Here is a 25,372-nt window from a genome sequence, read left to right as displayed (position 1 = left end):
GCACGTAAATTCTAAGGTGCATGGAACTGGGTGTGGAGTGGGTGGGTCATGGGCGTTTTTAAAACTATGTATGTTGTTATAGAATACACCCAGTCCGCGCCTAACTTAGGTGTAGGCATTTACAGCAAGTTTTACTTGCATAAATGCCGTGACTAAATTTAGTTGGATGGGTGCTAGGCATATTTTGTAAACCATGCCTTACTTACCATAAAGGCCAATCTAATCAGCCTGTAGTTCCCAACCTCCTGCCTTTGTGAAGAGGGATAATTTCTGCCCTTCTCCAATCCTCTGGGACTACTACCGTACTACTTCTAGAGATGCACTGAAAAGGTCAGACGATAGAGCTGTCAGAATTTCACTAAGTTCCTTCTGTACTCTTCCACATATCCCATCAATCCACATTACTTTGTCTACCTTTTGTTTAGCTAACTCCTCACAAACACAGTCTTTTGAAAATCATTCACCGCAATTCAATTCTTATTTGTGTTTGTCTTCTGCAGTCCTATACCTGGCCCACAGATATATTTGCATGTCTTCCTCTTTATGTAATATTTTGTACTTTATGAAAGCTAGCCACTTTCTCCTTACATCTTCAGCTATGACTTTTGAGAACCAACCTGGCCTTCTTTTCCTCTTACTTTTCATAATTTACTTTTGTAACAAAAAGGTTTGTTGCCGTTAAAGTAGCAAATTTCAATTTTGCCCTGGGATTGGTAGCATGGAATGTTGCTACTATTTGAGTTTCTGCCAGGTGCTTGGAACCTGGATTGGCCACTGCTGGAAGCAGGATACTGGGCTAGAGGGACGGAGTTTAAAAAGGGGTTAGATAGATTCCTAAAGGACAAGTCCATAGACCGCTATTAAATGGACTTGGAAAAATTCCGCATTTTTAGGTATAACTTGTCTGGAATGTTTTTACGTTTGGGGAGCGTGCCAGGTGCCCTTGACCTGGATTGGCCACTGTCGGTGACAGGATGCTGGGCTAGATGGACCTTTGGTCTTTCCCAGTATGGCACTACTTATGTACTTACCCCCCCACCCCTTACTTTTCCTTTGAAAACCGATCCAAACTCAATGGGTAAAAATTGTCCCTGGACTTTTCAGCAACATGCACAGTATGGAATTGCCTTTCTAAAGTGAGGTTTGTGTTCTTGAAAATTATTTAAAACAAAAGAGCTATTTTAGTTTTAGGATTGCTAGTTTGTAAGGTGTAGTAATGCTTTTGCTATCCACACAGTACTTCACAGTACAGTGTATGTGCCTGCATGCATAAAAATGTCAAAGAAATACTTTTTATTTTATCCTGCTTAATTTTCTCCCACCAGCTCTCCTTCTTTCACATAGTGAGATCTACTATAGCTCTTCCTCCATCCTTCCTCCTCTTATCTCACACAGCAAGGCGGGGATCATCACCCAGATGTCCACTCGAGTTATCTGCTCCAGTTTTCCCATCTCTTTCCTCCACTCTGCCATTCTGAGATCCTAACTTCCTGCTCACCCTGTGCCACCTAATCATTTTTTCCTTAAAAAGTGTCACAACTAGCACGTTCTAGTAACTAAAAACACAACTGAGATCAATCACATCCATGGAGAAATGCAGGCAGTTACCTGAGGGAGGAACTTGCAAAACAAACATTTTTAACTGAGAATGAATGCCACTTTCAATAGTAGTTTGATCTACCTTCCTCCATAGGACGTCAACCATGTCAGTTAATGGGACTTATGGATCTCTCAGTACTTTGCTTCTCCCTTGTAATGAAGAAGAAAATATTTTCCTGTACGTGACGGCTGATATCTTTAAACAGTTCAGTTGGTTTTCTGTTTATACCAAACTTCTATTCACACTAAGAGCCACAATGTTGGCAGCAATCATAGGGAATTCTGATCTATGGATTTGTATTTCAGGGTACTTTTGAGTGATACCATAACTATTGACTTAAAACTCTATATTTGCTCTTCTCCTTAGCACCAGACTTAATTCAGCTTGTGTTCTGAACATTTTCAGACCAAGAAGGAAGGGCTAGTTAAAATCCTCATGACCAATTCAATGAGAACAAAATAGGAGTCATTAGAAAACTGATAATTACAACAGGAAAAATGACTTCATCAGCCCATGTATACAAAATATATTTTCCAACAAAGTAGTTCACAGTATTAAGCAGTGCAAATAGTTCCCAGTGCCCTAATGATTGTACAAGATTGTGCAGAATAATTATTCCAGGACTCCCATAGAACATTAGATTAATAAGTACAACAATATTATAGATACATCCTTTTCCCTTTCTTAGCATAATAAATAATCATGAAAACAGTTACAATAAAAGCCAAAAATATAAAGGAGACAAAAACCAATAAAGACTTCCTGGTTTGGAAAAAATTGATTTCAGTGCAGGGAACAGGCTCTACTGGGCACAGGATCACAGAAGCTTCTGGGCTTGGAAATCCATTGCTGTCAATGATTTTTCGGTAATGTTGCATGGAAGGCTTGGGCTCATATTGATTTGCAATATAGCTGTACAGGCCATAACTGGGATCAGTCTTGTCATTAAAGGAATAAGCAAAATATCCCGCGAGATTAACATCATCAATGACGTAAGCTGAAATATAGAACAAAGGAAGAAAAGAGATGAGTCAATATAGATGCTGCAGTAACAACATAGTGAAATAGCATCTGACAGAATTTAAGGACCTTTAAGCCCTAGGATCAGTGCACAAATATCAGGTAAACCTTCAGTATTGTCCCATTCCCCTCACACCCATTGCTAATGGACATTTGGGCCCATAGGCCACTCTACCTAAGAATTTGATAATTAAACTCTCAATAATCATGATGCTTTCACCACCATCCCTCCTAGGACAATGCTGTAAACATATAATTAGACACCATAAGGGCATTGAGCACTGATCATATAACTTTAAATAGATTCATCATCCGTGTGAAGTTATACCTGTTATTTGTACATTTAAGTTATATGGAGAGTACTTGAATTTCACTTCTCTCCCCATAACTTTATGGCTGACACTGGAATGCCCCAATCCCACTTCCACCAATTCAGATAAATTTAGACTGTTTAGCAATTTATCCAGCCAAACTAAATACATTTCTTGGGATCATATTTTCAACATAAACCACTTATGTATCTGGCACTAGTGTTGCCTGTGTTAGTGGTTTTCAATATTGACCACCATGCTTTTCCATAATAAAAAACAGATGTAAGACCACACATTAAAGTCCCTCTGCATACAGAGGCAGCAGCGATTTTAGAAATCTGCATGCAAGGATAACATATGTAGAAAGTCTCTCCTCCCCACCGTCTACACACATAGATGTGGGAGCATGTTCCTAAAATCACTGCTCCCTCTGTAAATAGCCTAGATCCCATGGCTACAAGCCTCCCTCCCGTGGTTACAACCACTTCACTGGCAGGCCCCTCGTGGCACTGCCCCTGATGACAGCCCCCATGGTAACCCCCCTAACATGTAAACAGCCACCCACCATGTGGTACCTTTACCCCAAGACCCAAACATCCTCTAGGGTCAGAGGGGCCACTATATGGGCCTCCAGCAGACATTCCCTCCCCACCCCCTTGATCCAATCCCTGGGTTTATCGAGGCTCCCTGGGGTCTAGTGGGACAAGATCCTTGCCTACTCACTCCCACCTCAATGATCAGGTTTCGCAAAATGACGCTGAAACTTCTAGTGGTAATATTGCAGTATAACCACTAGAGGTCAAACTTCCATACATAGGCAAAATGCTATTTTATAAAGACACAGCTATTTTATAAAGGCAAGGCCATATAATCATCATGGCCAAAAATAGAATCTGTATACCTAGTGGGGTAAGAGTAATCCCCGCTGACACCCTTGCCCAGTGTTTTTTTTCTAGAAAAAAGGTACCTGTACTCATTATGGGCAGGGTCACCATCTATGGCTCCGCTTCTATGGTAGCCACACCCACAGTAGCCACACCCCTTATGCCAGTATCATTGAAAATACTATACCAATATAGGAGAAATATACAATATAGGAGAGAAAAATTACATGATTTTTTTTTTCATTATAAATAATTTCTATAAGCTGTTACAGCTCCAGTATACCCAGTGCAAAATAAGGCAGCAGATATAAACTCTCAAATTGGACATCTTCCAAACACTAAAATGAAAATAAAATTATTTTTTTCTACCTTTGTTGTCTGATGACTTTTAGGCTTATTTTCGAAAGAGAAGGGCGCCCATCTTTCGACACAAATCGGGAGATGGGCATCCTTCTCCCAGGGTCGCCCAAATCAGCATAACTGAAAGCCGATTTTGGGTGTCCTCAACTGCTTTCCATCGCGGGGACGGCCAAAGTTCATGGGGGCGTATCGGAAGTGTAGCAAAGGCGGGACTGAGGCGTGCCTAACACATGGGCGTCCTCTGCCGATAATGGAAAAAAGAAGGGCGTCCCTAACGAGCACTTGGGCGACTTTACTTGGTCCATTTTTTTTATGACCAAGCCTCAAAAAGGTGCCTGAACTGACCAGATGACCACCGGAGGGAATCGGGGATGACCTCCCCTTACTCCCCCAGTGGTCACCAACCCCCTCGCACCCTAAAAAAATAAAACTTTTTAAATATTTTTTGCCAGCCTCAAGTGTCATACCCAGCTCCATCACAGCAGTATGCAGGCCCCTGGAGCAGTTTTAGTAGGTGCAGTGCACTTCAGGCAGGCGGACCCAGACCCATCCCCCCCTATCTGTTACACTTGTGGTGATAAATGTGAGCCCTTTAAAACCCACCAGAAACCCACTGTATCCACATGTAGGTGCCCCCGTTCACCCTTTAGGGCTATGGTAGAGGTGTACAGTTGTGGGGAGCGGGTTTTGGGGGGCTCACCACACAAGGTAAGGAAGCTATGCACCTGGGAGCAATTTCTAAAGTCCACTGCAGTGCCCCCTAGGGTGCCCGGTTGGTGTCCTGGCATGTCAGGGGGACCAGTGCACTATGAATGCTGGCTCCTTCCATAACCAAAGGGCTTGGATTTGGTCGTTTCTGAGATGGGCGTCCTCGGTTTCCATTATGGCCGAAAATCGGGGCCGACCATCTCTAAGATCGACCTAAATTTTGCGATTTGGGCATCCCCGCTCGTATTATCGAAATGAAAGATGGACGCCCATCTTGTTTCGATAATACAGGTTTCCCCGCCCCTTCGCCGGGACATCCTGCAAGGTCGTCCTCAGGAAAACGTGGGCGCTCCTTTCGATTATGCTCCTCCACATTTTTCTGATCATGTTGGTCCCAGTCTCTGATTCTGCTGCTCTCTATCTGTTCCCTTAATTCCGTTTCCAGGGTTTCCTTTCCATTTATTTTTTTACTTTCCTCCTTTCTTCTTCTTTTCTTGCCCTACATCCATAGGTAAAAGCTGGGGGCTCCGCAGACTTGACTGGAGGAGGTATAGAGTGAATCCAGCTTTTGCCTATTTTATCCATCCATGTGCAGTTTTTCTCCTCTTTTCCCTTTTCCTCATCTCGTCAGTATGCATCTCCTTCCTCTTTCCATCCACATCCAGTATTTTTCTTCTCCCTCTCCATCCATGTCCAGCATTTCTCCTCTCTCCTTCCCTCCATCCATGTTCATCTCACTTCCTCTCTTCCCTTCCCTCCATCCATATCCAGCATTTCAACTCTCCCCTCCCTTCAATCCATGTCCAGAATTTCTCATCTCTCCCCTAAATCCATGTGCATCTCCTCCTCTGTCTTCCCTCCCCTCCATCCATGTCCAGCATTTCTCCTCTCCCCCTCCACTCCATCCATGTGCATCTACTTCCTCTTTCTTCCCTCCCCTCCATCCATGTCCAGTATTTCTCCTCTCTCCCTTCCCCTCCAACCATGTGCATCTCCTTCCTCTGTCTTTCCTTTCCTCCAATACTTCTCCTCTCTCTTCCCTGTCCTCCACACCATCCATGTCCAGCATTTCTCCTCTCTCCCCTCCCTTTCATCCATGTGCATCACCTTCCTGTCTTCCCTCTCCTCCGTCCATGTCCAGCATTTCTCCTGCTCTTCCCTCCATCCATCTATGTCCAGCAATTCTCCTCTCTGCCCTCCCCTCCCCTCCCATCCATGTCCAGTGATTCTCCTTTGCCCCCTATCCTCCACTCCATGTCCAGTAACTCGCCCCAGCCCTCACCTGCCCCCCCTTTTCAGACCCCCTTCGAGTTCCAGTACCAACCTCAGCCCCACCTGCTCGCACTTAGCTCCCCAACAGCCCTGCATTCTGATCCTGCCGCCCCGTGACGCATTTAAATCTTTTATTTTTTTTTTACCTGAAGTCTCAGCGCTGGTTGCAGTGTTAGTGATAGCAGAAGGCTCACCTCCCCCAGTCTTCCCTTCCCTCTCAGTGTCCCGCCTTCCTCTGACATAGTTTCCTGTTTCCGCGAGGGTGGGACACTGAGACTCAGGAAGGGAAAGCTGGAGGAGGCGAGCCTGCTGCTATCACTAATGCCACCATCGGCATTGCGACGTCAGGTAAAAAAAAAAAATAAAAGTTTTAAACGCATTGCGGGGCGGCAGAAACAGAAAGCAGGGCTGTCAGGGAGCTAAGGAGCTGGCAGGTGAGCTGGTCCTAGGAAAAAAAGATGCCGGTATGCTGTACCAGCGTGTACCGGAAAAAAAAAGCACTGCCCTTGTCAATGATTGTGTCCCTCAAAACAGCCATTAATACCTCTAGTGGTATTACCACTAAAGGTTAGGCTTCCATAAATGAGCAACAGTGCACCAGTTTTTGGCAACTAAAGAGCGCCTTTCTATAAGGGAAAGTAGCCATCTATTTTCCTGTATGGAATACAAGTATAACAGTTGAGCAATGTACCTATAATTTAGGCATGAGCACATATGCCAGCAATAGAGCTGGTGTAAGTGTCTGTGCCTAAATGTTGGAGATATGAGTAAGTACCTGTCCCATCCGTAAGTACCTGCCCCGCCCAGACTCTACCTATGTATATTTTGGTGATTGGCAATATAGCAAATAAAGGAAACTAAATAAATAAATAAGTAAATACATAAAATATATAGTTTATCAGCATAAATGCTAAAATTCTGCCTAAGATGTATTCTGTAAATGCACTAATATCTTACACAGTGCATATTTGACAGATGGAAATTATGCACTGTATGTATTTATTTATTTATTTACTTATTTATTTACTTTCCTTTATTTGCTATATTGCCATTCACCAAAATGGCAGCAAAGCAGCTTGCAATAAAAGCTCAAGATGAGCTATAGAAAGAAAGAAAGAAAGAAAGAAAGAAAGAAAGAAAGAAAGAAAGAAAGAAAGAAAGAAAGAAAGAAAGAAAGAAAGAAAGAAAGAAAGAAAGAAAGAAAGAAAGAAAGAAAGAAAAGGACATCCCCTGTGTTATGAACGACTTGATTAAAAAGACAGAATTTAAGAAGCATTTTAAAAATGAGGTATGAAGATTCAGATTTGAAGTGTAGCAGTAATGTGTTCCAGAGTTTAGTCCAGCATATGCAAATGCCATGGCATGGGTGATGTCGAGCCTTCTAGTGGAGGGAGAGGAACGCAGATATCAGGGGAGACGTGGAGGGGCATAATCGAACGGGGTGTCCAAGTTTTCATGAGGGTGTCCTCCAGGACAGCCCCGCGAAAGGGCAGGGAAACCCATATTATCAAAACAAGATGGGCGTCCATCTTTCATTGCGATAATATGGTCGGGGATGCCCAAATCTCAACATTTAGGTCGATCTTAGAGATGGTCAACCTAAATGTTGAGATAGTCGACCTTAGAGATGGTCGTCCCCGGTTTTTGGCCATAATGGAAACCAAGGATGCCCATCTCAAAAACGACCAAATCCAAGCCCTTTGGTTATGGGAGGAGCCAGCATTTGTAGTGCACTGGTCCCCCTGACATGCCAGGACACCAACCGGGCACCCTAGGGGGCACTGCAGTGGACTTCAGAAATTGCTTCCAGGTGCATAGCTCCCTTACCTTGAGTGCTGAGCTCCCCAAAACCCACTCCCCACAACAGTACACCACTACCATAGCCCTAAGGGGTGAAGGGGGCACCTACATATGGGTACAGTGGGTTTCTGGTGGGTTTTGGAGGCCTCACATTTACCACCACAAGTGTAACAGGTAGGGGGGGATGGGCCTGAGTCCGCCTGCCTGAAGTGCACTGCACCCACTAAAACTGCTCCAGGGACCTGCATACTGCTGTCAGGGAGCTGGGTATGACATTTGAGGCTGGCAAAAAAAAATTTAAGTTTTTGCTTTTTAGGGTAGGTGGGGGTTGGTGACCACTGAGGGAATAAGGGGAGGTGATCCCCGATTCCCTCTGGTGGTCATCTGGTCAGTTCGGGCACCTTATTGAAGCTTGGTCGCAAGAAAAAATGGACCAAGTAAAGTCGGCCAAGTGCTCGTCAGGGACACCCTTCTTTTTTCCATTATCAGCCAAGGACGCCCATCTCTTAATCACGCCCCAGTCCCACCTTCGCTTTGATGCCACCCCGCCCCCGTGAACTTTGGTCATCCCCGCGACAGAAAGCAGTTGAGGGCATTCAAAATCGGCTTTCCATTATTCCGATTTGGGCAACCCTGAGAGAAGGACGCCCATCTCCCGATTTGTGTCAGAAGATGGGCGCCCTTCTCTTTCGAAAATAAGCCTGATAGGGACTGAGCAAATTAGAGATGTATTCAAGAGCAGATGGTAGAAGCCCTTGTGACCTAATATGAGTAATTTGTAATTAATGCAAAAGGAAACGGTTAGGCAGTGATCTTTTTTGAGTAGTGGAGTTGTAAGCGCTTTAATGAAGATAGCGGTAATCCAGAAAGCAGTGTAGTCCAAGTGTGGTGATGACAAGAGAGAGAAGAAGGGCATGGACACATGAAGCAGGTAAGTAGGACTTAATTAAATTAATTTGTTGCACGGCAAAGAAAGAACACTGAATGACTTTATTAATGTATAATTTAAATGCAAGTTTGGGGTCAAAAATGACTCCCAAAATGAGTAGTTTGTCATTGTAAGTCATAGTGTGACCTTGAAGGGGAGGGGGGGAATGGCACAATTAGGATTAGGAAAGTGTATAGTCTATGATTAGACAGTCAGGTAGCCATAAGCTCAAGCCAGGAGTTGAGGAGGAAGGGATCACCAAATCCGAGGTATAGGAGTAAAGAATTTGGACATCGTCAGCATAGCAGTAAGGGCTGCATCCACAAGGCTGAATGAGTGAAATCAAAGGAGAAATGTCAAGACTGAATAAAGTCAGAGCCAGGACTGAATCCTGATGAGCACCTAAAGCATAAGGATATTTAGCAGAGCAGAGATTATCTGAAAAAAAATTGAAAAGAACATTGACTTAAGTATGAAGTAAACCAGGATAGAATTGTATTGGAAATACCCATTGAAGAGAGGCACTATAGGAGTAGATCGTGATCAACCATGTCAAAAGCAGAAGAAAGTTCGAATGAAACTATTACAACAGAGGGGTTTTTTTTATCTAGTGAGGTAAGCAGGGTCTCAGTACTGTGGGCTTTAAGAAAACCCATCTGTCTGGGGTGTAGTGCAAAAGTCTTATCCAAACAGAATGTGAGCTGTTTCAAAACCACCTTTCCAAAATTATTCTAATCATTTACGTGTGTAAATGACACATAAATATTAGCACTCACTTTTTAGAATTAGCACCCCAAAATGCCCATATATGGAAGCCTGACCCTTAGCAGTAATACAGTGATATTACCACTAGATGTCTCAACAGCCATTTTAATGGCAATTTTTTGACTGGGCACCTCTTTATAGGTGCCCCAAGAGCATTATGGTAGGATCTTATTCTATTTAGAGAATACTAGAGTCACCCGGTGGTTGGCATAGGTGGGGGCACCTAAATACAGTAGGGGATGTGCATAATGTACAGTATTTTGTAAGTTACGCATGTAAGTGGGAGCCCCACCCTATGTCCGAACTATGCTCTGCCCCTGTTATAGGTCCCTTTGCAAATACATGGCATACAAGATAAGGGGGTATTTACAGAATATTGCTCAGGCATCCTGCTAGCATTTACACAGGTATGTGCACACATACACACATAAGTACTAATACTCAAGACTAGGGGTTCTCAACCCAGTCCTTGGGACACACCAAGCTAGTTTGGATTTCAACATATCCACGATGAATAGGCATGAGATAAAATTTGATGCTCTGCCTCCAATGTGTGCAAATCTATCTCATGCCTATTCATTGTAGCTATCCTGAAAAACCTGACTGACTTTGTGTGTCCTGGGAATTGGGTTGAGAACCCCTGGTCCAGACATTTATGCACATAGGGCCAGATTCTGTAAATGGCATCTAAAATCTACATGCATCCAATTAACACGCCTAGTGCTATTCTATATAACGCACCCAAAGTTAGGCACAGTGTATAGAATAGGGCATAGGACCAGGGAACACGCCTAAATATAGACATGGCTATTTATGCCATTGAAAACCTGGTGTAAATACCTGCGCCTAAATGTAGGCACATTCCCCCGAATTCTATAACAATGTGTATAAATTTGAGTAGCGCCTCCAACACGCCCACAGTCTTCCCATGGCCAAGCCCCCTTTTCAGCTATGTGCATTAGAATTTACGCGTGTCTCTTTTTAGAATACACCTAAAAAGAGGTGTGTGTAAATTCCAATTATTGCCAATTAGTGATAATTGTTTGTTGTTGGACAATTATCATCACTGACTGAGTAGTGCACGAAAATTGGCCGCACGCACAATTCAATGAAAATTAGTAGCCGTGCCTTATATAGAATCTGGGGGATAATGAATGCGTAAATGCATGTGCCTACATTACAGAATTGCCCTTTACATGTGTTGTTTGTATATGTGTGTGCATGACTACGATGCATGTGTATCTATGTATATTTTTATATTTTCTCTCGCTCTCTCCCTTTCAATTCCCCCTGTTTACAAAGCCGCGTGGCAGTGCCAACACAGCCCATTCAGACACATGTGCCGATGCCAGCGCAGACCCCCTTTTGCCGCAGCTTCATAAAAGTGGCCCTAAGTGCATGTGAGGACTTAACACCTTTTACTAAAAGGGCCTCAATGTTTACTATCTCAGCATTCTAGTAGAGTTATTTTTTTATTAGCCAGGGCTCTGGAGTCAATAGTCATTTGGCTGCAGTTGGAGTCGGTAAAATTGTACCAACTCTGACTCCAGCTTCAAAAGATAAATTTATGTTATAATGTATGATACATTTATCATTTTCTACTTATAGATATAGATATATCTTTGTCTTGGATCTAAAGTACTAGTAAATATAATTTATATTTAAATATAATTATATAAATATAATTTATATTTACCAGTACTTTAGATCCAGAACAAAAAATTTGCCCGCCTGTTTACTAAGCCGTGTAGAAATGCTTAGTAAACGGGAGTTTATTTATTTATTTGTTACATTTGTATCCCACATTTTCCCACCTATTTGCAGGCTTAATGTAGCTTACATAATACCATAGAGGCAATCGCCATTTCCGGTAGTGAAACAAATACAGAGAGTTGTAGTAGACGAATAAGGTTCATGTGTTATAGGCACATTGGGGAATCGTAGAGGGGAAGAGTTGTGTAGAGTCTATTAAGCGCTTTGGTTTCATTGTGTTGCGAGGTTTAGGCACTTAGGTTGGGTCGGATGGGTATGCCTTTTTGAACAAGTTGGTTTTTAGTGCTATCAGTAGGAATTGGCATTGGAGCTGGAGTCAGACATTAGAAAATGAAAGGAGTCAGTCAGAGTCAAAGGTTTGGTGTACCGACTCCACGGTCCTCCATGCAGTATGTATGGTGAAATGAATTCACATTCTCTTATGCAACTTTGTTACAGGCATGTCCAGGGGTGGAATTTGGGTGGAGTGCAGGCAGACGTATGGGGGCCCTTTTACTAAGTTGTGCTAAAATGTGGCCATCGCTATCCCCAGAACAGATCTTTCCTGTGTGCTGAGGCCACTTTTAGCATGGTGATAAAATGGCCCCATTTCCCATTATTCATATTAATGGCCACACACTAATTTCCCCATTAGTGCATGAGCACTTACTGTTTTCTAGGTGGTAAAGGTCCACATGCTAACCATATGCTAATCGGTTAGCATGCAGCGATATAGCTAAATTACCGCAGAACATGCCTACTCTCCGTCCCCAGAAACACCCCAGCGCTAAAAAATAAATTCTATTTTTTAGTGTGTGGGTAGCGCACACTGATCCCAAAACCACCGCAAGATACATGAGCGCACACCCACGGTACTGCTTTATAACCTACGGTAAGCATGTGTTAGTGCTTACCAAAGCTTAGTTAAAGGGCCCCAAGATTTGTATGTGTAATTGACAAAATACATGTGTTTGAGTGTAGATAATATATGAACTTTACATTTATTTATTTATTTATTTATTTTTACTTTTGTACCCCGCGCTTTACCTCTCAAAGCAAGTTCAATGCGGCTTACATAATAATATGGATTACAGAGTACTGATAGAGAAAATGAGTTAATTATAGCGGAATAATAAAAGAGATAGGTAGGTAGAGATGGGCAAGGGTAAAGGGAGTAGGAGAGGTATGAGGAAGGGGTAAGTGATCATTGGAGGGGGTAGAGAGGCAGGGGGGGGGACATAGGATAAGCATAGGGAAATTTGGTGGGAGAAGTAGTCTGGGTCATTGTCTCCTGGATATGTGTTGGGTAGATGGGTTCATAGGATTACTCATTTGGGTAGGCTTGCTTGAACAGATGGGTTTTTAATCAGCTCCATTGTCACTTTAAACTTCATTGGTTACCAGTAGCCTCTAGGACTCATTTTAAATTATGTACTATGGTTTTTAGGACATTGTATGGGGATCTTCCATTATATTTGGCTGAGTTTTTCTCTTTGTTGAACAGACACTTAGATAGGGTCCATATAGTTTTGAGATTTCCTTCTATGGCTATGATTAAACTTAGGAACCAGCTGGCTTCACGCCTATCGTATAAGGCTGCTTTGGAATTTTCTTCTTACGATAATCAGGTCATCTAAGAACTTCTTAGCTTTTACAAAACAAATGAAAACATGTTGAATTTTTTTAAAACTTGTACTCAAACTGTAAATTCCCAAATTGTCTTGATCTTTAGTCTTTTGTGATCCATGCTGAACTGTGAAGGCTTTTGCAGAATACAAGATTAATGTGTAATATAATGCAACCTAAGGGGGTCCATGAGCAAACTTTGAATGGGTTCCCTTTTATTTTTCCCACATTGAAACCTCCCAGTAAATGCTACTTCTACTTCTGCACAGGCATAAACATCCACAGCTTCATTTTAACTACAATTTCAGCTGTTTTGTGGATCAATTTTTGTATAGAATAATAGGGGGTAATTCTATAAGGAATCTTGTAGATTTAGGTGGCAAGAGCACACATAAAAGCCAGTACTCTGGTCATTTGCGCACATATGTGAATACATATATGCATAAATAGCCATTTTGCCAACTTAAATGTTATTCTGAAAGTACGCAACTAGATGTGATAACACAAAGGGGTAGCTTCAGTAAATAGCACCCACAAAATCAGCGCCGAAAAAACCCCGCTTAAGCATTATTCTATAAGTTGAGTCTAAAGTTCAGCACTGTTTATAGAATAACACTTAAGCATTATGGTTGAATGTAAACTTTTAAGTGCCATCATTTGCACTAAATTTACGTGTGGGTCACCCTTATTCTTTAATTACACACATAACTTGCAACCATGCCCCTGTTCCTCCCTGAAACACCTATGTCCCCTCTCTGTGCCCCCTTTCTCAGGTCACATGTAAATTTTAAGTGCAGATCATGTGCCTAACTTTGCACGCATAAAAATTCAAAATTCAAATAAAAAAATAACACCCAATTAAATCAAATTAGTGCTAATAATTGCTTGTTAAAAGCCAATTATTGGCACTAATTGGCTCGTTATCTTACTACATTGCATGTGCAAATCGGCACTGTGCCTAAATTTGTGAGCGCAAGTTTTAGCAACCTTTGCAGAATCAAGGGGATAGTGTGCAGGTGGGTACCTTTATAATCTACATAAGTCATCATGTCTAAAACATAGGCACGTGTTTGACCTATTAACCTAAGGGCCCTTTTACTAAGCCGCGTAAGCGTCCATGCGCGCCCAACACACATCAAAATGGAGTTACCACCCAGCTACCACATGGCTCTTGAGGTAATTTCATTTTTGGCGCGCTTCTGAAATATTTTCAGACTCGCGTATTGGATGCGCTCCAAGTGGCATTTAACACATGTAGGTAATTACCGCCCGGTTACCGTGTGAGTCTTTACTGCTAGGTCAATGGCTGGCAGTAAGGTTTCAGAGTCAAAATGGATGCGCGCCAATTTTAATTTTGTTGCACATCCATTTTTGGGAAAATTTTTAAAAAGTCATTTTTTACAGGTGCGCTGAAAAATTCTTCTGCACGCACCCAAAACGTGTACCTACACTACCGCAGCCCATTTTTCAGCACACCTTAGTAAAAGGACACCCTGGTATTCTATAAAGAAAAGTTGGTGCCTACTTTTCTTTATTGAGTAGGCTCCAAATAGTTTCATTCTTAGTGGCTTAAATAAGTGCCTCTTTATAAAATTACCCTCATAGCCACAAAATAGATTCCTACTTGGCCTTCTAACTTAGGTGAACCTGTTATCAAATTCCTTAGAGCTTTTAAAGAAGTCAGATTTTTTTATTTGACTTATTTAGTACATCAAAAACCCCTTTTGTTTCAGTGTATTACAGTAAAATCAAGATTCTCTGTGGTTTGCTTTACCTTTTAAAGCTTCATTGATGTAATTCTGTATATAGTGCATCCTCAGCTTGTCTTGAAACTCTTCCTGGTTATCATCAATTCCATTGGCCAGAATATAAATCGGGATGTTGCCATATTTAGATTTAACCCAGTTGAGCACTCTGCGTAATCCCCATGGAACCACAGCAGTTCTGTTAGGTGAATGTAGCCATGTATTGTCAGTCATTGGCCGAACTTTAAGATAATGATTATTCTTGGATGCATCTTCTCTTTCCCAGTAAACAAGCTTGGTCGTATAATGGCTTAAAGCAAAAAAGTCAAATGTTCCCTGAATCAACTTTTTCTCATCATCCGTGAAAGAAGGATAATCAACACGGCCAAAAATAGGACCAGCAAGCCATCCGATATCAAATTCTAAAATTCTGTTGGTTGCGTCTTTGTCATTTGTAGAAAAGGGGCAAGCTGGTTCTACCCAATCAGCCTGCAGAGCTATAGATATCTTACCTTTCTGTGATTGTCTGAACTCTTTGTCGTAGACCCGCCAAGCTAAAGCATGGGCCTTCAAAAGATGATGTCCTGAAGTGTAGGACAGATTTCTCACATAGGGTTCATTTACTGTGATCCAAAAACCAACATAATTGCCAAGTTCTTTAAAACAGAGCCTAGAGTAGTCAACAAAGGCCTGGACAATTTGAGGGTTCTCCCATGCACCATGTTCGGCTAGTGGAATAGGTAGTCCCTGCTGTTCAATTACATATTGCCATAAGGCAACAACAGGGGTTATATTAACTCTCACCATCTCACTAAGAAAGCATCGGTAGTAGTGCAAGACTGTATGATTGACCTTAGTTAGGTTTCCCAAAGGAAGAATCAAAGCCCATCGGAGCGAAAAATGGAAATGAGTTACATGCATTTCTTGTAGCAAAGAAATCTGGAGTCTAATAGCAGCAAAATCGACACAGTGAGACTTGCGTTTTGGGGTTACCGCACCCTCAACTTTAGTAAGACTCTTTGTTTTCTTCGGATCCCATAAATAAACATTAGGGTCATTGAACTGGGAAGGAGTTGTATCTAACTGTAAATAGAACAAAGAGCAAAAAATATGTTTAAATCAGATATGATCATTCCATCTGAATTATGAAAACAACATAGCAAAAATTTTGTTTTCACAAAACAGACAGTAAAAGGTAACAGATAACACTCATGGTTTCAAGAAACCTACAGTAGTAATTAACAAGAGCTCTGCCTATGAGAATAACATATTCTATCATTTCAAAGGGCAAGTTTCATAAGCCGTGTACCAGTGTAAATGTTTATTTACCTGAGCAAAATTACTAATTGAAAACTGCTCACCCAGTGTGTATGTGGGAATTTTTTTTTTAAGTTTCTCCTGTCATTTGGGGAGTTTTTTAATTTTGTTTTTGTGGGTTTTTAAACATTTTCATTTAAGAGAGATTTCATTAATAATGCACGTTATTGCTCAATAACATTTACTATAGCTCAGTAGCGCACACCATGCTCAACAGCATGCGCTATTGATGGATAGCACCCTCCTATTGACGAACAGTGCATCTGTTGATAAATAGCACTAGCCATCAATACTGAGCAATAACAATATGAGGAAAAATAGGCCAGTCAGTTTTTAAATTCTGTAGTCCGCATTCCTTTAAAATGCTGACTGCAGAATTTAAAGATATACCTCAACAGAGATGGCCGGCAGCATTCTATGGATACAAACAATATTCAGCACCTGTATCTGAAAGTTTTTGCTGTCCAGTTACTAGCACTGAATATCACCATTATCCAGATAAACTCTGGCTCCACCACTGCTTACTGTCCCCCCAACATCCTATTTCTATAAAAGCCACCAAACATTGTGTGTGCAAATTTGGGCATGCCCCCCAAGTTGCGCACACAATTTAACTGAATAACAAGATAATTAGCGCCAATAATTGGCTTTTTAACAAGCAATTATTATTGGCACTAATTAGATTGAATTGGCATTCACATATGTAAATTTAGGTGCGGGATCTATGCCTAAAATTTGTGTGTGATCTGAAAAAGGGGGCATGGGCTGAACGGGGGTGTTCTTAAAATGAACACACGTTGCTATAGAATAACAAGGGTGTGTGCCTAATTTACGCATGTACATTTGCACCATGTTTCAGTTGGTACAAATGGCCATGCCTAAAGTTAGACACGATTCATGGGCATAAGTGCTTTTCTATAAACCGTGCCTAACTTTAAGTGTAGCTTATAGAATAGTGCTTTTTTCAGTGCCAAAATTTTTTGTCATTTTATATACCATAGAATCTAGCCCTAAATGTGAAACTAGCAAGGGATATTGTACTGTGTGACAGCTATTTTTCAGGCACACATTATTCTATAAGTAGGCAACAATATTCAATAATAATAATAAAGAGGATATTTATATACTGTCTGTACCAGTTAGTTCCAGAATGGTTTGCAATAAAGAAGAAGATACATTTATCTGAATAAGCAAAACATTTCTATAGTTACAATCATGATTATAAGTACGATACAAATAATTCTAAAAAGTTAATGTAAATAATCAAGATTTCAAAATCTTTCTGAATCTTAAATAACCAGTTTCACATCTTACTGATGCAGGCAATTAATTCCATATCAAGAGGAATGCAAGACCAAAAAGCATCTTAAGTTTTGAACTTAAACAAATAGATGAGGCCAATGGAAACTCAAATTTATTGACCAAATACAGTGGAGCACTGTCAGTAGGCTCACCATTAAAGCACCTGATCACTTTTTATGTGGTAACAACCTGCTTCCCCAAATCATGAAATTAATATGCGGTATTCGATTAATACGTGGTAGGGCTGTACTGGAAATGACCTGGCAGTAGCTACAACTAACTTCCTTTCCGGGCCAAGTGTGACAGAGGTGAGACCTATTTTTGTCTGCTTTCTGCTTTATACACAATGTTTTATATTCAGTATGGATTTAAAGAAGCACAAGCGCTGCTACTCAGTCAATGAAATCAAAGGACAGTCGCAAGCTAAAGTAGTGAAGGACCTAAAAATTTCAGAATCAACACACACGGGCCCTTTTACAAAGGCGCTTAGGGGCCTACGTGTATCCAGCATATGCCAAATTGACATTAGTGCCTGGCTACCGTGTGCCCCAGGTGGTAATTCTGAATTTGGCATGCATTGAAACCATGCAGTAGAAAATATTTTCTATTTTCTACTGCATGGCGCTTACCCGGCGGTAAATGGCAGTGGGCATATGCTACACGCCTACCGCCTGGGTAGCACGTGAGACCTTACATGAGACTTCTACAGTCTGTGCCCTGAGCATGGCAAGGACAATTCAAGGTCAGGTATACATATAAAGTATCACATACCATGTAAAATGAGTTTATCTTGTTGAGCAGACTGGATGGACCGTACAGGTCTTTATCTGCTGTCATTTACTATGTTATTATGTACCTGGCACAAGTAGTCATATAGGCAAGATCTCAGAGAGTCTATCCCTGAAAATAGCTTGTAACACAATAGCAAAATACACGGGGGCCCTTTCACTAAGCAGTGGTAGGGCCAGGGGTGTAGCCAGACCTCGGAGGAAGGGGGGTTCAGAGACCAAGGTGGGGGGGGCACATTTTAGCCTGCCTCCCCCAGCCACCGACCCCTCCACTTTTGACCTCCCTCCGCCGACGCCCCTCCCACGCCACTTTTGACTCCCCCCACCGCCGCCGCAAGGTACCTTTGCTGTTGGGGGTTCCCAACCCCCGCCAGCCTTAGTCTTCTTCAGTGCCAGTCTCCACACGTTCGCTCACTTCGCTGATCTCTGCTGTGAGTCCTGACATCCTGCACGTTCCTACTTAAAAGAACGTGCTGGACGTCAGGACTCACAGCACAGATCAGCAAAGTGAGCGAACATGCAAAGGTACCTTGTGGCGGCGAGGGAGGGTCGGTGGGGGGGGGGGTCGAAAGTGGAGGGGGCCCGGAATAAATCTTTGGGGGCCCGTGCACCCATGGCCCCACATTTCTACACCCCTGGGTAGGGCTGACTTGCAGGTAGCATGTGCCAAATTGGCAGTACCACAGGGGTAGCACAGGCGCCCTGTGGTAGTTTCGAAGTTGGCGTGTGCTATTTCCCACAGTAGAAAATAATTTTCTATTTTCTACTGTGGAGGGCGTTCCCAGCAGTAAGCAGCAGCATGACCACATTGGTGCGTGTTGCCTGATTACCGCATGAGTAGCGAGTGAGCCCTTACCGCTAGGCCAATGGTTGGCGGTAAGAGCTCAGGCAGTAAATAGCCGCACGCTACTTTTAATTTTAGTGCACAGACATTTAATGCCCCATCAAAAAATGCCTTTTTTCCCAGCTCCAGTAAAAAAAAAAGGCCCAGCACGCACCAAAAACACGCACCCACACTACCACAGGCCACTTTTTACCGTGGCTTAATAAAAGAGCCCCACAGTGAGCACCAAAAATATCTATAAAAGAGCATACATAATGGAACAATTTGAGATCACACCTCTCTACTCAAGATCATCTAAGTAAAGCCATTAAATAAGTCGATTACAGTATATTATGGTGTGATTTTCAAAGGGATTTTCATGGGGGGAAATGATTATGTTGTAATCCAGAAACTTACCTGAATGGTGTAGGAAGTTGTGCCCCAGGCAAAACCACAGGGAAATGTTCCTTCTATTGGTTGATTTTCTGGCAAGGGAGGAAATCCATTCTGCTCAATCAGCTTGCGATAAAAAAGAGCTGAAGACTTTGGCATCAACCTCTTATTGTGGCTTGCAAAATCCACATAATACAGTCCCCTTCTGATACTGTATCCTCGGAGCCACTCAAAGCCATCCATCAGGGACCAAGCCGTGTAACCAGTAATATTGACAGCATCATATCTGATAGCTGGAGAAGGAAAAGAACAGGAGGAGATTGCATCCCAACCCTAAGCATCTTACAGCAGTCTAACAGTTGCATAGTTTTTTTTTAAACACCTACTTACATATTTCATAACTCGTTTTGGTTTTAAACTAAAATTTTTCCTAATATATTTTACTTAATTAGTTTTTAAACTGATATTTAGGGGGAGGGGCACTTTTATTATGATTATACCACCAGTTTAGAAAAAAAAACTATTTCCTAAAATCTTCTCATTTGTTCTTTACACTGCAATTCATAGCATATATGTGCATCTGAGAACAAAAGAGGGCTAAGTCCAGTTTGTTACAGTAGGAGATATTGGCCATCTAAGGGGTCATTTTACTAAGGTGCGCCAAAAAATGACCTGCGCTGTTGTACATGCGTGTATTGGATGCACACAGGTCCATTTTTCAGCGCGCCTGCAAAAAAAAAAGCCTTTTTATTGGCTGAAAGTGGACATGCGGCAAAATAAAAATTGGCACGTGTCCATTTTGGGCCTGAGACCTTACCGCCACCCATTGACTTAGCGGTAAGGTCTCACATGTTAACCGGGTGGTAATCGTCAGCAACACTGCCGATTACCACCCGGTTAGCGCCACACGGTAGAAAATCCAAAATATTTTTGGACACACGTAAAAAAGAAATGGCATTACCGCCCAGGGCTCACAGTAGCCAGGTGGAAGGTCCAAATTGATGCGTGTAGGCGCCTACACTCCTTAGTAAAATGGCCCCTAAGTTATGAGATAATACATGTCAGTAAAAACAACAAGCAATGCCTGAACTGACTTTAATCTGTATGTAGGTAGGTATGAGATATGGCCTGATTTTTTTTTCTAAGCCTTTAGACCATAGAGGCTATGAACCAGCACATAGCTGAAATAATGTAACAAATGGATAGGCCCACTTTTTCTCTGAAGGGCTCATATAAGTGTGACCCCTGTTGCTTAGGTTTCTGGTATGCATTGGCCATTTAAAGACATTTAGGGGCCGTTTTACTAAGCTGGGCTAATCACCTAAGGGCACTTTTACAAAGGCTCGTAAGGGCCTACACGCATCCAGCACACACCAAATCAGCATTACTGCCCAGCTACCGCGTGCCCCAGGCGGTAATTCTGAATTTGGCGCATGTTGAAAAAAACACGCGATAGAAAATATTTTCTACTTTCTACTGCGTGGTGCTTACCTGATGGTAAATGGCAGTGCACGTGCGCTGCGTGCCTACCTCCCGGGTAGCGCGTGAGACCTTACAGCTAAGTCAGTGGGTGGCGGTAAGATCTCAGGCCAAAAATTGACATGCGCTGGTTTTTATTTTGCCACACATCCATTTCTGACCCCTTAAAAAGACGCATTTACACTGCCGCGGGCCACGTTTTGCTGAGGCTTAGTAAAAGGGCCCCCAAATGCGGTAATTTTTGATAGGTGATCAGGGATGGACTGACAGGGATTTGGGCCCCTGATCACCTTTCAAAAATGATTAAACTAGATAGAGGCTAGGGGACAGTGGGCCCTCTACTGGTGTGGGCCCTCAGGCACTGCCCTGTCAGTCCAGCCCTATGGTAGACAGTAACACACCCACACTACTTTCTATTGCATTAAAAAGGCAGAAGCTGCCGTAAAATCCGATGTGCTAGCTCCCTAACACAAAAGTGGGTGGGATCTGGGCATGACATGGTTAGGTGGAGTAGTGGCTGGCTGTGACAGCTAGCACATGGGGCATTACTATGCAGCTGAATCTTAAAAGGAGGCGGTAAGTGCAGCTGTACTGCCGGAAGTCTGGTAGCACAGATGAGAAGTAAAACAGCCATGATGTTGATGAATATATCTAAAACATAATAATATGACATTTAATTTTGGTAATGATACTGGAGGTACACAATACTGTATAGTAGTGATACATGTTTGGATATAATCCCCTCGATGTTCATCCAGCAATGGCCAGTGTTATTTTAAATGCTGTGTGTCGCCAGCTAGATTAGCCCTGAAGATTCAATGCTGGGACATGTGCTGGCACTGGCACTGAATATCCAAGGCTAATTTGGGTTGCCCTGGCCACCAGAGCTTATGTGGGTCCCGGCTAACATTCAACCGGGGACCACAAAAGAAAGTTATGCGGGTCCTGGCCAAATATTGGCCCAGCACCCGCATAATTATTTCTAGGTTTTAAAATTCTCCCATTCCCCCTCTCAACCCTAAAAGAGATCCCCCACCCCCTCAGGTTGCAATGCTCCAAGCCCCTCATTCTCCCTGAATGAACCCTTCCCCCTGACCTCCCAATGTCTAGGTAGGCCCTCCTGGTAGTCCAGGGGGGGGGTCATTAAGGGCAGGAGCACATCCCCATAGTGGAGGAGTAGCCTAGTGGTTAGTGCAGTGGACTTTGATCCTGGGGAACTGAGTTCAATTCCCACTGCAACTCCTTGTGACTGTGGGGAAGTCACTTAACCCTCCATTGCCCCTGGTACAAAATAAGTACCTGAATATATGTAAACTGCTTTGAATGTAGTTGCAAAAACCTCAGAAAGGCAGTATATCAAGTCCCATTTCCCTTTCCCTTTCCCTTTCCCTTGCAGCTCCACTTCATAATGGCTGCCATGACCTTTCATGGCAGCTCATGTAGCACTAAGTATTGCCTGCACCTGAATAACCCTTGACCTGCCCACATTTTGGTCAGGTGGTCTATGAGGATATTCAGTGGCACTCTCCGGTTAAGTGCCACTGAATATCCCCTTAGGCGGCAGGAAGCAATTTGAAAGGGCAGGAGAGGCTTATGCCTACTCAAATCACTTTAAAATCAGCTGGAATATGTTCCAGGGTCAAAGAGCTTCCAATATAAGAGAGTAATTTTATACAGGTTGCCTAAGTCAAGAGGCCAAGTAAGTCGCCTGTTGTAAGTCTATTTTATAATGGCATACAGGTACCCCTGTACAAACTTCACGACTCCACCTGCATTTTACACAAACTCCTCTCCCAAACACACCTACAGCTGCATTACATATGAATACATGCCTGCTTGTCATAGTGATACTTGCACATGGAGGGTACTTTTATGAGGCATGTTGCGCATGTATACTGGGATATACATGCTATAAGGTAATACGAGATAAAGTGACTTTTCTAAGGTCACAAGGCTTGTCAGTGACGAAAGCAAGGACTGAATTCCAATTCCTCAGTTTCTTAACCGATTGCTGTAGCCACTAGGCCGTTTCACAGTGATTAGAGCAATGGGCTAAGACCAAAAGGTACATAAGTATTGCCATACTGGGAAAGAGAAAGGTCCATCAAGCCCAGCATCCTGTTTGCAACAGTGGCCAATCCAGGTCACAAATACCTGGCAAGATCCCAAAAAAGTACAAAACATTTTATACTGCTTATTCCAGAAATAGTGGATTTTCCCCAAGTCCATTTAATAATGGTCTATGGACTTTTCCTTTAGGAAGCCGTCCAAACCTTTTTTAAACTCCGCTAAGTTAACTGCCTTTACCACATTCTCAGGCAACGAATTCCAGAGTTTAATTACACGTTGAGGTGATTCACTGTTCCAAATCTAACTCTAGTAGAACAGAGACCTTGAAATTGCTGAATGGAGAAAAAGTGACAGTAAAATAACAGGTTCAGAATGATAGAATCTGTTTTTGCACATCTTAGGCTTATTCATAAGCTTAGGCCAGAGATCTTTGCTATTTTTTAAGTGGGAGCCAGTTTGCCTAAAAAGTTTAATGTGAGAGCCAAGACCATCACCAGACAAAGCATCAGACACCCTGTTAACCTCCTCCATCCTGTCTCCACCTTCATCCCTTCAAGCTGGCTCTCCCCTCCCCCCTTCCCCAGATGCATCTGAAGGGGCCCTATTACTGAAGGGCAGTACAGTTTTGCGCTTATGTGCTACATGGAAAGATTAATGTGCACTAAGTGCAAAGGAAGTGCATCTTCCCGTACAATTACCATACAGAAAAGCTCTTTACAGCATATTAAATATATTCACAGTTTTTGCGGAAGCACAGTGATATGCAGTATCTTGCACTACCTTCAATTCACAGTCCATGCCCCATAACCTGCACCTTTCCTGCCCCAGGATACAGCCTGTTCGAAAATACATGAGATGGACGTCCATGTGCTGGAAAAGTCCAGCATGAACATCCATTTTGCAAACTGAAACGGGCCTGTTATGAATGGGGCAAAAGAAGGGCCATGGATGTCTGTATAGCAGCATTTTTTGAAAATGGTCACACAGACATCGATGCAGAGCAGAGGGACAGCCTAGTGGTTAGTATAGTAGACTGTCAACGAAGGGACCCAGGTTCAAATCCCACTTTAACTCTTTTTGTAATTGTGAGCTGTCCACAGTGGCATACCGAGGATGGGGCGGTCCGCCCCAGGTGCACGCTGCAAGAGAGGTGTAGGGAGCAGCCGCGTGGCTGTCGGCTCCGCCAGTTCCCTGCTCCCTCTGCTGTTACTTCCTGTTCTGGAGCAGAAGGAGCAGGAAACCGGCGGAGCCGACAGCCATGTGGCTGCTCCCAGCACCCCAGCAAGCAAGAAGAATGCACACGGTGGGGAGGGGCTGGGAGGTGATGCGCCGGGGTGGAACAACGCTGCACCCGGGGGGGGGGGGGGTCGTGCAGCAGCGATCCACCCCAGGTGGCAGCCGACCAAGGAACACCACTGACTGTCCAGAAACAGAAAAATAACTATTGTACCTGAATGTACACCACTGGACAAGCACTGACCCATTAAACCCTACCTTTTAATATTTCCATTATAAACTGTTTAAGATAATACATATACTTGGCATCTTCTCGCTTGGTACTGTTGGGGCCAAGCCAGCTATTCTCCATGATGAATATTTGGGGCTTGTTGTACTCGTTGCTGATCCAGTTAAGAACCATCCTCAGGTTTAAGTTCTCCACTTGCTTGAACTTCATATCAGAGTCTAAAAGCTGGAAACTCAGTACTGGTCCAAAAGAAAATGCAAAATAGTCTGCTGTTCCTTTAACAAATTTCTTCTCGGTCTCCGTGAACACAGGCAGTATAGATGGAAGATCGTTCTTCATGCTCTGTGGATAATCTCCATCTGTAAATATGGGTTTAGCAAACCAGCCCAGCACGAACTCCAGTGATTTCTGGCATTCTGTGATATCTTGTTCAGTCATATTTTGAGGTTTTATCGAATGGGAGCTAAGGGCTATGGACACTTGACCTCTCTGATTTGGGCGAAAATAGTCATTGTAGAGATGCCAGACTTTGGCGTGGGCCTATTAAAAAAACACATACACATTCATTTATAATAAACTTCCTAATTTCTGGTTGGTAGACTCTAGCAGTGATTAAGAGTCTCACAGATCATCTGTTTTCTGGTCTAATAATCATAAAGGAGGTCAGCTACTCACAGCTCATTAATGCTATTAATGGATGTTGTTTGCCATAGGGCCTGTTATATAAAATTTGGCCTTGCAGTAAATAATGCACATTAATAAAATTAGTGATTAGTAAATGCTCCCACGTTAACTCTGTAATGCATTAATTTCATGAGAAAAGGTTCTGTATTAAATATAGAAGTTCTATCTCTAAGTAACTATACGTTTGGTACTTTTTTGAGGAGGCAATTTTTGGTAGCTTAATTAGGTATGCATGTTGTCAGTATTGCATGTACTTTTTAGGGATTTTGAGAGGGTAATT

General features: G+C 42.6%; 1 protein-coding gene across 1 annotated transcript in view; it reads right to left on the bottom strand.

The window, feature by feature from the left end:
- Positions 1-977: 977 nt before the first annotated feature.
- Positions 978-25,372, bottom strand: part of KL (klotho) — a 124,956-nt gene continuing 100,561 nt past the window's right edge. The window contains exons 2-5 of the mRNA XM_030200372.1: positions 24,438-24,948; positions 19,419-19,687; positions 14,801-15,854; positions 978-2,597 (exon numbers count right to left, since the gene is read on the bottom strand). Coding sequence (XP_030056232.1) covers positions 2,260-2,597; positions 14,801-15,854; positions 19,419-19,687; positions 24,438-24,948 — 2,172 coding nt within the window. The 3' untranslated portion in view covers positions 978-2,259. The remainder of the gene's footprint in view (positions 2,598-14,800; positions 15,855-19,418; positions 19,688-24,437; positions 24,949-25,372) is intronic.

The sequence above is a fragment of the Microcaecilia unicolor genome, chromosome 4 (genome assembly GCF_901765095.1).
Source record: "Microcaecilia unicolor chromosome 4, aMicUni1.1, whole genome shotgun sequence".
Classification (NCBI taxonomy): domain Eukaryota; kingdom Metazoa; phylum Chordata; class Amphibia; order Gymnophiona; family Siphonopidae; genus Microcaecilia; species Microcaecilia unicolor.
Note: the sequence above shows the minus strand (reverse complement) of the source record. Positions and strands in the feature narration are given on the sequence as shown.